Source organism: Hyperoodon ampullatus (genome assembly GCF_949752795.1).
Source record: "Hyperoodon ampullatus genome assembly, chromosome: 2".
In the NCBI taxonomy this organism is placed as follows: Eukaryota; Metazoa; Chordata; class Mammalia; order Artiodactyla; family Ziphiidae; genus Hyperoodon; species Hyperoodon ampullatus.
Window position 1 is genome coordinate 16,905,254 of NC_136915.1, and position 13,387 is coordinate 16,918,640.

A 13,387-nucleotide genomic window follows, 5' to 3' on the forward strand; every position below is an offset into this window, starting at 1 on the left:
CGCGGGGGTTCCCTGACGGTGCCTCGAGGGCCTCCAGCCCCTGCTCTGCAGCCCTCATCCACCGCACATGCTGGGCCTCTATGCTTTAGACAAGGGCTCCACGGCTGAGGACAGTTTGAAAATCTCTGTGGATCAGTGGCCTCTTATTGACAAATCGACAAAAAGAGAGGTGATGGCTCCTCTGATTTGCACGCTGCTTTGAGATGGGGATAAGCTGGGGGAGGGCTGGGGTGGTTGTCCCTGGTTTTTTTTGGTTTTGTTTTTGTTCTTTCTTTATTTATTTATTTGGCTGCACTGGGTCTTAGTTGCGGCCCATGGGATCTTCACTGCCATGTGCAGGACCTTCGTTGCGGCGTGCAGGATCTAGTTCCCCGACTAGGGATCGAACCCAAGCCCCCTGCATTGGGAGCGCAGAGTCTTAACCACTGGACCACCGGGGAAGTCCCTGTTGTTCCAGTTTTACGAGTGAGGAAACTGAGGCCAGAGAGGGAGGAGACAAGCGGAAGCATCCGGGAAGCATCAGGCCCCTGGAACTGCCCCCGCCCGTCAGTACTCACAGTCCTGGGCAGGAGGTCGTCGGCCGCCTCAGCTTCAGACCTGAGGTCACCAGGCTCCAGCAGATCTGTCCGGGAGGGGTGCTTGCAGGAGAACGGGGGCAGGGGGAAGAGGAGTGGTTGGGCCAGAATCATCCTTTGCTGCCCTGCCCTGCCCTGCCCTCCCCCTTCAGCTCCCCACCTGCTCACCAACCCCACCACCTCTTCCTGAGGGAAGGAGGGGAGACTAGATGAGGGGGGAGAACAGGGGAGAGAGGAAATGGGGGAGAGAGGAGAGACACTGCTATGTTGCAGGAGCGTTACCTGCATGACCTCACGTGAAGCACGTGTCAGCATCCCCATTTTACAGATGAGGAAACTGAGGCCCAGAAAGGTGACTGGACAAGGTCACACAGCTGAGTGAGTGGTAGAGCTGGGATCTGAGCCCAGGTCTGATTCAAAGGCCTGTGGTCTTTATACCCACACAATCACACACACACGGGGAGGGAAGGGAAGGGAAGGACAAAGGAGAGAAGAGAGAAAAAAAGATTTTTAAACATAAAAACAGAGGGTTGAAGAGGGAGAAGGCACTGGCCAAAGGGGCAGGATGGAGGAAGAGCAGCGTCTCAGGATGCCTGGGTAGCCCCTGAAAGGTAGCTGGATTCTCACAGAACCCCCTCCCCGACAAGAGCATGAGGGTTGACCAAGGCCACCTCCAGCTCTTTCAGGCCTGGAGCTCAGTGTAACCACGGCAACCAGCAAACTCCCTGCACAGATGTCCCTCCGTCAGCAAAACAGGTGCCCAGCTGGCATTGCCTAGGATCTCAATCCCAACCTTCCTACTGATTTACAGAGCATTAGACAGAGCCTCTCTTTCCCAGACCCCTGAACAGCTGAGCTGTCGCCACGCCAGAGCCACCGCAGAGATGGTGCCGGCGGTGCCGGAGCGGCAGAGGTTAGACGTCTGCACATGCCCAATGACCTCTGTGCCCCAGCTGAGCTCTGCCCCCATGGCATCCTGCATGACATCAGCTACCTGTGTGGTGACCTTGGGTACATCCGCCTGGGGCACGTCCAGCCTGGCCACCGTGGAGGAGAGACTGGCCAGCTTGGCTTCCACAGCAAATGGGTCGTGCAGGCCTGGAAGTAGCTCCAGGGCCCTCAGGTGGGGCTCTTCTCCCTGGAGGAAGGGCTCCTCCTCCCACAGGGGCTCCGTGGCCTCCTGGCTGACATCCTCATCTAGGAAGTGTCCACTCGGGGCCTCCACCTTGGGCACAGGGACCTCCAGGCTGGAGGGCTCCCTGGGCCCAGGGAAAGCCGTGGAGATGAAATTTTCTTCGAGCGTGGAAGACTCATCAAACCCAAGAGCAACCTCCGACTTGGAGGCCTCCACCTTGGGCAGTTTCTCAGACCTGGAAGAAACCTCGGTCTTGAAGACATCCTCACGGGGCAGGGTGTCAGGCATGGAGTAGATCTCGGGTTTCACGGCCATCTTGTACTGGAAAGTAGGTGAGTACTCAGAACTGCTGGCGAACTCAGCCCTGGACATGACCTCGGCCTTGTAGAGGACTTCTGCCTTCAGGACAGCCTCTGCAAATAGAGACCTTCCTTTAGCTTCTTATAGGGTGGACAGGCAGGACCCTTCCCTGGAAGCTGGCCCCAAGCTCACCATCTCCAAGAGACCAGCTTAAGAGTCAGAGCCTCCCAGGCCCCTAAATACTGGCTTCCCATCTCTGCCCGTCTGCACATCAGAACTCAAGCCCTGTCTCCTCCTACTTCTTCCAGGAAGCCTTCCCTGACCAGCTCCATGATCTTTCCATTCTCTGACCTCCCCAGCCAGCCATCATGTGCTGGGCTCCTACCACTCTGCCTTGGGTCTGCTCTTAATACAGAACCTGACTTCCCTGCAGGTATTATTGTCTCCAAGGCAGAGAGCTCCCAATCAGCAGGTTCCACACCCAAGACCCTCAGGGGCCTCACTGGGGCCTCAGGGCCCTTGTCCACAGGATAAGCTAGAGCCATGGGATATAATGAATGCTGTGGATGGATATTAGCGAGACCAAATAAAATCCCTTGGAGGCCTGATATTCAAAGTGGACTGGAGGGAACACTTCCAAGGACAGAAAGTGCTAGAATCTGCCCTTCCCTCTTCTTCCAGGTCTACACCAAGAGCGGCATCTCCCTGCCATCTGGGATGGGAGATGATCGCACAGGCCTCCTGCTCCCAGCTCATGGGCAGTAGACCAGCTCCTTTACATCCCAGCCTCTTCTTTGTCACCGTGTCCTGGGCTCCCCTGAGAGAGTCCTGATGTCCCCTTTGCTGAAAGAGACATCCACTCCCTAGCTCATGGCCTGAACCTCTCCAAGCCTGAGTCTGCACACCTGCAATGTGAGGATGCGGTGAGTCCCAACTCACTGAGGGAGTTCGGGAGAAGCACCTACCTACCCAGTACCTGGCACATGCAATGCCCAATAAACGGTACCAATGATATGAACATATCGTCATCATTACGAGGTGGATGTTATAGTAATTGAGTATAGTATTTGAGTATTAGGACGTCTTGGGCTGCCTGGGAGCACAGTTGTCTGAAAGATAGTGGTGGGATGGAACGTTCTAGAATGTCAAATAGAAGATAAAAATTTCCAGGAAGGTAAAAGTTCTTGCTAATGATTAAATGCTTATTTGGGGATGTGGTTGCTTTGGTAACAAATGGTCTCAAATGTGAAAAGAGACTGTAGGAAATGTAGAAACTGGGGGAAAGGACTTACCCATAAAACATGGGTGATATGTTATAGCTCTAAGTCAACCTTGGGCGGCGATCCAGCCTGTGGCCAAGGCATCACGAGGCAGTGCTGTGGGTAAGAATACTGGCTCTGGAATCAGACTGCTGGGTTCAAGTCCTGGCTCCACTTTACCAGCTGTGTGACCGTGGGCAAGTTACTTACCCTCTCTGGGCCTCAGCTTCCTCATCTACAAAGTGAGGGTGACTGTGGTGCCTGCCTTGCTGGGCTGTTGTGAGGACTAAATAGAACTGAGCCTGGTGCATGGAAAGTGCTCTATGATGTCAGTCAGTGGGGTGAGGAGGAGAGCAGGCTGGCCTCCCTCCCGACGGCTGGGGGGGCGGGGGCCCACCTGTCTCCTTGCGCAGGTTCTCCTCCAGCGTGGACAGCTTCACGTCGTACGAGTTGCGCATGGCAGTGATGTCCTCCTCCAGCCGGGCCCTGGACTGCTGCTCTGCCTCATAGTCGGCCCTCAGCCGGGCCAGGCGCTCTTCGTACTCCTGGCAGAGGCGGGGGGATAACAAGAGGGGCAGCATTTTACCCCCACTTCAAAACACAGCTTTCAGTAATCCTCTTTTGTCATTCAAACAATCCAGGAAATACAAATAAGCCAAAAGGACAAAATTAAAATTACCTCCTCAACACTAGGATGATTCCTGGCTGGTGAAGACCCTTCTGCACTTTTCTCTATACACTTTTTTTTTTTTTTTGCGGTACGCGGGCCTCTCGCTGTTGTGTCACTGTTGTGGCCTCTCCCGTTGCGGAGCACAGGCTCCGGACGCGCAGGCTCAGCGGCCATGGCTCACGGGCCCAGCCGCTGCGCGGCAGGTGGGATCTTCCCGGACCGGGGCACGAACCCATGTCCCCTGCATCGGCAGGCGGACTCTCAACCACTGCACCACCAGGGAAGCCTACTCTATACATTTTTAACGGGCTAATAATATGCGTATCTGTCTGTAATCTATTTTTGCCACAAAGCAATAGATCATGAACACCTTTCTGCACCAACAAATATGTTTTAACCAAATAGTCCTCAAGCCATCAAAGACGAAATGTATTTTTATGCATCTGCTTCTCTCTCCATCTTTGCCATCAGCACCAGCTCTCTTCCGGACCTGGTTCCCCACCTCCACTCTTGCTCCAAACTTTTCTCCACAGGGCAGCTATGCATCCATAGATCATGTTTCAGTGGCTTCCCATGTTGGAGGATAAAAATCTAACCTCCTCAACTTGACCTCCCGTCCCCAGAGATCTGAACAGCCCACCCCATCTTTGCCACTCTTGGGCACGCCAGGAGCTTTCCACTCCTAGACGCGCCCACTCCCCCCCAGGCCCCCCACCCCGCCAGCCTCAGGGCCTTTGCCCTCACTACCTGGCAAGCTCGTCCCTTCAGGCCTCGGCTTGGTAACAGCCTCTCAGAGAGGCCTTCCCTGGTTACCCTCTCAGAAGATGGCCACAACCACTCTCTGTCACTTCGCTTATTTCTTCTTCGCCTGGATCATAAGTTCCATCATTCTCTGCATTTGTTTGACTATAGATTAACCGTCCAGCTTCCCCACCAGAGAACACGCACCCTCCCGTCTTGCAGCCTCGGGGTGCTGCGGAGCAGAGAGGAGGGACTGGGGGAATCGCCGCTGAATCAGCAAGTGCATGAAGCAGAACTGCTAGGCAGGCTATTCAGGTGTCTGATATGCGTCCCCCACAGGGAGGGCCGGGCCTTTAGGAACTAATGTTCGTCTGTGACCTGCTGTCTTCTGGAGCTGCTCCTGACAGAGGGGCCTGAAGCGGCAGTAAGCCAGAGGGGTGGGACAGGGTTAAAGATGGGAGAGCCCCTGCACACACCCACCCCTCCAGATCCCCCAGGAAGTACAGAACCAGCACAGACTCCTACAACAGCACAGACAGCAACAGCACAGACAGCAACAGCACAGATGGCAAGACCTGGGCTCTCGGGGTGGAAGAGGAGACAGACCACCATTAGAATTTAACGTTTTCTGGGACTTCCCTGCTAGTCCGGTGGTTAAGACTCTGCGCTCCCAATGCAGGGGGCCTGGGTTCGATCCCTGGTTAGGGAACTAGATCCCTCATGCGCAACTAAAGAGCCCACGTGCTGCAACTAAAGATCCCGCACGTGGCAACAAAGATCCTGCATGCCGCAGCTAAGACCCAGCACAGCCAAATAAATAAATATATTTTTTAAATGTAACGGTTTATGCAGCACAGTTGAGATGCATTGAGCCTCAGGGCAATACCTGCAACGTTACTGAGACCCAGGGAGGGTCCAGACTTGCCCAGAACCACGCAGCTCTCTGATGGCCTCATGGAGACCTGTAGCCCGCGCCCCATCTGCTTTCTCCTGCCCCTGCCCCCGCCCTCGCCTTCCTCCTCATCCAGCTGGGATCCCAGGGCCCAGCACTACATCCATCCCTCAGCAAGCACCCCTGACTCCCTCACCTCAGCACCCTCCCTGCTCCCTCCAGCACAGCCCTGACCCCAGTTAAACCCAGGCCTAGGCCCAGTGGCACCTACACCCCCGCAAGACCTGGCTGGAGATGCACACGTGGGCCCGCACACACGGACCTGCGCACTCGCACACACGGCAGCGCCGGCTTCCTTTCTCACCTGTAAATGTGTGACTCCGAATCTCAGAAGGACCTCTAAGTGGTGTCCCACCCTCTCCTAGTCCTTCCACCTTCCCTCTCTCCGAAACCCTCCGCTCCCCCCATTTCCTGGCTGGTCCTCCACAGAGAGCCCTGAAGAGGGCAGAGGTGAACTCCCTCACCCTCCCTCTGCCCGAAAGCTCTGTGTCCTCTTGTGGCGGAGGACAAACCATCCAAAGCCGGACCCCCCACAGGAGGACTCTGCTCTTCCAGTCCCCCTCCCTCCTATACCTCGGACTTCTCCCTCGGCACCAGATCATTCCCCATGATCCACAAAACATGTTCTACTACTTCCTTTTTTTTTTTGCCACACCATGTAGCTTGCGGGATCTTAGTTCCCCAACCAGGGATCCAACCCAGCCCTGACAGCGGAATCCTAACCACTGGACCACCAGGGAATTCCCATGCTACTTCCAATATTAAAAACAATAAAACTCTGCCTTGGGCCCACCTGCGCCTCTGGCTCCAGCGCCCAGCGCCTAGTAGGTGCCCAGAAAATGCTTGTTGATGACTGAATGGGGTAGGGAGGCTAGAGTGCAAACCCAGACCTCCGAGCCCCGGCTGGCACCTGTTACACAGCCCAGCCTCTTCCAGCAGCAGGAAAGCCGCCTTATACCCACTCTAGAGGTGAGGAAACAGGCTTGGAGAGCTTAAACAACCTGCCCGGGCACAGAGCCTGTAAGAACTGGACTCACAGAATGTAAAAGCTGGATGAGCCCTAGGAATCTTCTAGTTCAAATCCCCTGGTGCAGCTAGAGACAGAAGCCCACAGAGTCAAAGCTGCAGCTCATGTGCCTGGCCCGGCACCCTCTCTGTTACACACAGGGGCCACCTCCCTCATCCTCAGCATCCTGACTGGCTCAGGAATGGAAGGAAAGCACAGTCTAGGCACACAGAGAGTCTTAAGTGAATGAACAAATGGGAGGACAGACCCCCTCAACTCTTCCTCTGAGTGTGACTCACAGAAGAAGCTCCAGGGCCATAAAATAGACTTGGTGGTGGCAGCCCCAGGGGACAGCGGTCTGACACAGCGTCCACTAGGCTGCCCTTGAGGAGGAGGCAGGTGACCCCCATCCCCAGAGCAGAAGGACCCTCCAATCACTGGCTACTCCAGTAGCCGGCCCAGAACAGCGTTCTTCTCCTTTATGACCACTAGGGGGAGACAGCGCCCTGCATATCACATATCACATATCACCAGGATGCTCGCCCACCCAATCCGGCTTCCTCAGGGAGGAGGCTTCCATCCCAGCCCCAGGCCGGCCCCCCTGCCCCACGCCCCCCTTCCCCGTACTGCTTTGTGACCAACGTCCACCTGTCCCTACGAGATTCCAAAACACACCCTGAAGTGCAACCTCTCTCATCCTGTGGGCTTGTGCTCAGCCATCCCCAAAGGCCCCCTCCTCCCGGGACCTCCCCACCCCACCCCGCCCCCGGGAGCCGGGCCCAGGGCTCCAGAGCTAGCCTGCCCCTGCCCCTGCCCCAGGAGCTCCCAGAGCAGCAGAGGAAAAGGCAGAATGAGCGGCTGAGTTCCCAGAACCTTGATGGGGCCCGGATGGGGCCGTCCAGGAGCTACAGTTGAGCCTCTCCCCAAACAGTAAAAGCCTCCACCTGTCTTGGGCAGCCCTTGGGGGCTCTTTAGTCGATTTCTCCCAGCCCTCCAGCCCACAGGACTGAGATTCCCCCGGGCCTTACCCGGTCTGCCTACCAGAGGCTGGGCCTCAGGCCCCCGCAGCCTGCCCAGGGCTGCCCCCATCTGAGGTCATAGCTGAGTGGCAGAGGCCCAGCTGCAGACATGTCCAGGCCCCAGTCTCCGCAGAGCTGTCCTTCCCTGGCATTAGGTTTTCCACCAGGAAGAAGCCAGTGCCCTACTTAAAGGGACCATCGAATGCCAAACCCCACCACACGCTCAGGTCTCAGAATGCAGCCCTCAAATGGCAGAAACCTCCGGAAATCAACAGAGACTGGAGTCGGGACGGAGCCTAAGCCAGGGGTAGGAGGCGCTGCGTGTCTGGCTGTGTAAGTGCCCCTGGGGTCAGCTCCGCATCTGTATATCAGGGTGCTACCTACCCTGCTGGGTCCCAGTGTGCTGGAAGCCACAGTTGTGGGAGGACCCAGGTGCCCCGAGGTGACAGCTTTTGCTGGGAGGCTAACGCCCCACTTATCCACCGGCCAAGTCAAATGGGTGCCCAGGGGTCCCCACGGCCCACTCAGGCTGCCTGCTCTCAGCCCAGAGCCCTTCCACCCTGCCCTCTTCGCCGATGCACTGGCCGTCCCTACCGCCAGGGATGCCCTCTCCACTGCCATCAACCCACAGCCAGCCCTTCATGCAGTACAGACGAGAGATGGCGCCCTTGCAGACGCCCACAGCCCTCTCTGTTCTGCGCACAGAGGCACCGACGGGGTGGGGGGGGGTGCGGACTGTACTCTGGAGTCAGGAAACCGAGTTCAAATCCCGGCTTAGACTCTCCTTAGCTGTGTGACCTTGTGCAGGTCATGGCACCTCCCTGAGCCTCAGCTTTCTGAGCTCCAAAGGGAGATTGGAGTACCAACCCCAACGTGATGGTGGCGGGGAAATGGTATCTGTTCTGGAGACGGTCTCCTGCTGGGCCCCACCTGCCCAGGGCCTCACCTCCCGGATCAGCTGCTTCTCGGCCTCCGTGTCGTGCTGGATCACAGATGGGGGCAACAGCTTCTCTTCAATCTGGATGGGGTTTGGGGGAACCTGATTGTTCAGCAGGGCTGGGAGAAAAGCAGAAATGAGGGGCTGAGACCAAGGTGCACATGGTTTGCAGGAACTAAGCAAAAATCCGTAAAAAGGCAACTGCGTGCTCATTCAAAAAAGACCTCAAAATACTGAACTTATTTCAAGCATGTCTCTGTGTAAGATGCTCATATACTCATCCAACAAGTATTTCTTGAGCACCTACAGGTTCCAGGGCCTGGGGGTTTGGCACTAAACAAAACAGACAAGACTCCACACACACGTTATTTTCAACTGGGGGAGAAAGGTAAGCCAAATGCATAACATGTTAACAAGGTGATATTTTCTAAGAAGAGAAGGAAAGCAGGGAGGGTGCTGAGAAGTAAGGATCAGGGGGAAGGGCTGCAATTTTAAGAGTGTGGACAGGAAAGAGCTCTTAGACAAGGTGGGAGGAAAGCAGTTATTTGAAGGAAGTGAGGGAGTGGGCGGGCAGAGATCCTGGGGACAGACAGAAGGGAATGGTGAGTGCAAAGGTCCTGTGGCAGGCAGGGGCTGTGACTGTTCCAGGAGCAGCCGGGAGGCCACTGAGGCTGGAGCAGAGTGAGCGAGGGAGAGTACGAGCGCAGAGCAGGTCAGAGAGGGAAACTCGCAAGCCGTGGTGAGGGCTTTAGCTTCAACTCTGGGTTAAACCGGGCCATTGGAGGGTTTGGGCAGGGCAGTGAAAGGACTTGTATTTGAACAGGAGCCCACTGGTTGCTGTGTGGAGAATGTACTGGGGGGACAATGGCACAGATTCTGGACCTGCTTTAAAGGTAGAGACAACAGGATCTACTGCTGGATTGGATTGAGGTTTGAGCAAAAGTGAGAAGCCCAGGATGAATGACCCCAAGGTTTCTGGCTTGAACATCTGGAAGGAGAGAGGTGTCACTGGCTGGGGAGAGCTGCAGGACAAGCAGGTCTGGGAAAGGTCGAGAGTTCAGTGTCCAATATATTAAGTTTGGAATGACAATTAGATAGATGGCCAGATGGCCAAGTCTGGAAATCAGACGACATGGTTTATCAATCAGGTTTGGGTTTTATTTCCTGATGTTTTTGACATCCTGGGGGACTTGATGGCCAGGAAGAGACTGCCCCTCCCAGGGCCAGCCAATTCCTAGAGGGAGTAAACAGCTTGTCCGGAGGAGCCCCCCTTTCATATGCAAACCAACCAATTCCGAGTCCACACCCACCTCTATCTAACTCTCCCACACAGCCAGTATTTCCCCAGCCCAAAGTCAACCGGGGCCAGGACCAGGCAAGCAGGGACAGCCCTTATGCCCCAATCCTGCCGGGCTTACTCAAGCTAGCCAGTCCTGAGCTGCTTTTCCTGCACGGCTGTGTCTTTCCACCAAAACCCCGATAAAGGCTCTGGCCCGGGCTGTCCCTTGCTCCTCTCTGCCTCCTGACCCACACTGGTGCTTCCCCCTGTGGTCCTGAATGGCTTGCCTCTCATTTCCAGGGTAACTGAGTAACATTACCCTTTCTTTCAATGACATTGACCTCTCTGTGTCACCACTCAGTCACCTTTATAAATTAAGACCTGGACACGCATCACACAGCCAGGCTGGGGGTCCACATGTGAGAATCATGAGCACGGAGGTGGTGTTTAAAGATGTGAGACCAGGGCTTCCCTGGTGGCGCAGTGGTTAAGAATCCGCCTGCCAATGCAGGGGACACGGGTTCGAGCCCTGGTCCAGGAAGACCCCGCATGCTGCGGAGCAACTAACCCCGTGCGCCACAACTACTGAGCCTGCGCTCTAGAGCTCGCGAGCCACAACTACTGAGCCTGCCTGCCAAAGCTACTGAAGCCCACGTGCCTAGAGAGTCTAGGCGTGCCTAGAGCCCACAACAAGAGAAGCCACCGCAATGAGAAGCCCGCGCACCGCAACCAAGAGTAGCCCCCGCTCACCACAACTAGAGAAAGCCTGCACGCAGCAACGCAGACCCAATGCAGCCAAAAATAAATAAATAAAATAAATTAATAAAAATTAATAATAATAAAAAAATAAAGACATGAGACCAGTAGAGCCCACCTTAGGAGTGTAGAGAGAGAAAAGGCTAGAGGACCGGCCCTGGAACAGCCTGACATCAGGAGGTTAGGGAGGGAGAGACTCGCACAAGGGAGCTGAGAAGGAGCGGCCGCAGAGGCAGGAGGACTAGGACAAAGGGCGTCAGGAAGCAAGGGTTTCAAGGAGAAGGGAAGGGATCACCTGAGTCAGCGGATGCTAAGAGGACAGCTGAGGCCTCCTGAGGACCGATCATTGGATTTAACAACCAGGAGGGCATCATGACAAGGGCAGCTTCAGTGGGATGGGGGCGCAGGGCCTGCCTGGACTAGGGGCAAGAGAGCACAGCATGGAGGGCCAGTGAAAACAGACAAATGTTTCCAGTTCTGCTGAAAGTGGGGAGAGGGAAATATGCCAACGACCAGACGGAGAACTAGGGCTGAGAGGGCAGCGGCTCACAGTAATGCCCGTGGTGGAAACACCTGGAGCTTTGAGTCAGGCACGCCTGGTGTCAAGACCCAACTATAAAGTTAAAGCATCCGGTGTCGTCTGTTGAGCCTTACGTGCCAGGCTCCGTGCGGAGCCCACACGTGAATCATCTCGTGCAATCCTCTCAACCACCCCACAGCAGTAACAAGGCAGGTGCTGTCATTATCTCCACTTTACAGATGAGAACGTTGAGGCTCAGGGGGGCTAAGTTGCTTCCCCGAGGAGCCAGGATGTGAACTGGTGATTACTGCCCTGATCTCAGCTCTCTGCCTGCCCTGCATCCGTCATTTCAGCTTGCTGGGCTCCATGCTCCAAATCCAGGAAGAGGGGATGCTAAGAGCCCTTACCCCACAAGGCTGCCGTGATAACCATGGGAAGTCTGCAGGCATGTCAGCTGCTGGGTCAGGGGAGCCACCGGCAGAGCAGCCCCAACTCCCTCCTGGTACCTCTCGCCATTCCTCCGCCTAGCTTCCCCTCACTGATCGGGGGTTGCTAAGCAAGGTCAGGGGTGGGGCAGGAGGGAAAGAGGAGGAAGGCAGATTGCCCAAGTGGAACCCCTCACAGTGGTGTTCAAGGGCCTCTGCACTCCAGGCCCGGCCAACCCCTACATAGCCATCTCCCACCACCCGAGCCGCCAGGCAGTCGGCAGAACACCTGTGGGTCCCCAAACACACCTTAGAGCTTTGTGCATCTCTGCACAGACTGACCACTCTCATCCTGTCTAACAGGAGACTTCTCATCCCCCAAGACTCTGTTCAATCACCCCTTCTCCTCTGTGAAGCCTTCCCTGACTGACCACACCCTACCCCCAGACAGCCTTGGCCACACTCTCCCTTCTGCCCTGCAGTGCCCTGTACAGCTCTCTGCACCAGATGCACACGATGCTCTGCTGGAGTGTCTTTCCTCCCCCAGGGAAACCAGGTACACCCATGAGGCAGAGCCTGGATCTGATTCATCTCTGTGTCCCCATGCCCAGCACAGGTCCACACACAGAGCAGCTATGAATGGATGGGGGCGGGGTGAGAGGAAAGATAGATAAAAGGATGGATGACAGGACGGAGTGAATGAGTAGGTGGACATGTGGACGGTAGGATGGATGGGTGGGTGGATGGATAAACAATGGAGTGGGTGGGAGGACAGGTGGGTTGAATGGATGGGTGGATGGATGGGTAGGTGGATGGATGCCTGGGTGGATGGATGGATGCCTGGGTGGATGGATGGATGCCTGGGTGGATGAGTAGATCAACGGGTGTGTAGAATGGATGGATAGAGAGGAAGGTGGGTGGGGAGGTGGATGAACGGGACAGATGGACTCAGGCTCTTTAGTGCTCCCTTCTCCCAAGGGATTCTCAGATAAAGAAAACTCTGGAGTCCCTTGGTTGCAAGGACACTGCAGGCCCATGCTCCAGGTATAGATTTCTACCTGCCAGATGACAGCAAAACACCTGGGTGTGAGAGCAGTCATCACAAGGTGCCTAACTGGGAGTGGGCGTGCGATGTCGGGGGGAGGATGAGTCACCTAGCTGCTAAGCAGCACAGTGTCACGACGCTGCCATGGAGACAGCAGGCAGACAGGATGGAGGACGGGTGTGCAGCCTAGAGGCAGGAAACGGGGACAGAGCCTCCAGCTGATGGGACAGGCCAGGCAGACGGGCCTCATGCTGGGTCATCGGCGAGCAGAAACCATCTGGGCCGTCACCAACCAGGGCTCTCCCCGGCTGTTCAAAAATCTATGCTCGGGGGCTTCCCTGGTGGCGCAGTGGTTGAGACTCTGCCTGCCGATGCAGGGGACACGGGTTCGTGCCCCGGTCCGGGAGGATCCCGCGTGCCGCGGAGCGGCTGGGCCCGTGAGCCATGGCTGCTGGGCCTGCATGTCCGGAGCCTGTGCTCCGCAGCGGGAGAGGCCACAGCAGTGAGAGGCCCGCGTACCACAAAAATAAATAAAAAAAAAAAAAAAATAAAAAAAAAAAAATCTATGCTCGGGCTTCCCTGGTGGTGCAGTGGTTGAGAGTCCGCCTGCCGATGCAGGGGACACGGGTTCGTGCCCTGGTCTGGGAAGATCCCACATGCCGCGGAGCAGCTGGGCCTGTGAGCCACGGCCGCTGAGCCTGCATGTCCGGAGCCTGTGCTCCGCAACGGGAGAGGCCACAACAGTGAGAGGCCCGCGTACCGCAAAAA

At 56.1% G+C, this 13,387-nt stretch overlaps 1 protein-coding gene across 2 annotated transcripts in view; it reads right to left on the minus strand.

The window, feature by feature from the left end:
- Positions 1-13,387, minus strand: part of KIF17 (kinesin family member 17) — a gene marked incomplete at both ends in the record, with an annotated part of 48,828 nt that overhangs the window by 18,476 nt on the left and 16,965 nt on the right. For both annotated transcript variants that reach the window (XM_079698210.1, XM_079698209.1), the window contains 4 exons: positions 558-638; positions 1,570-2,123; positions 3,667-3,814; positions 8,604-8,713. In XM_079698210.1, coding sequence (XP_079554336.1) covers positions 558-638; positions 1,570-2,123; positions 3,667-3,814; positions 8,604-8,713 — 893 coding nt within the window. The remainder of the gene's footprint in view (positions 1-557; positions 639-1,569; positions 2,124-3,666; positions 3,815-8,603; positions 8,714-13,387) is intronic.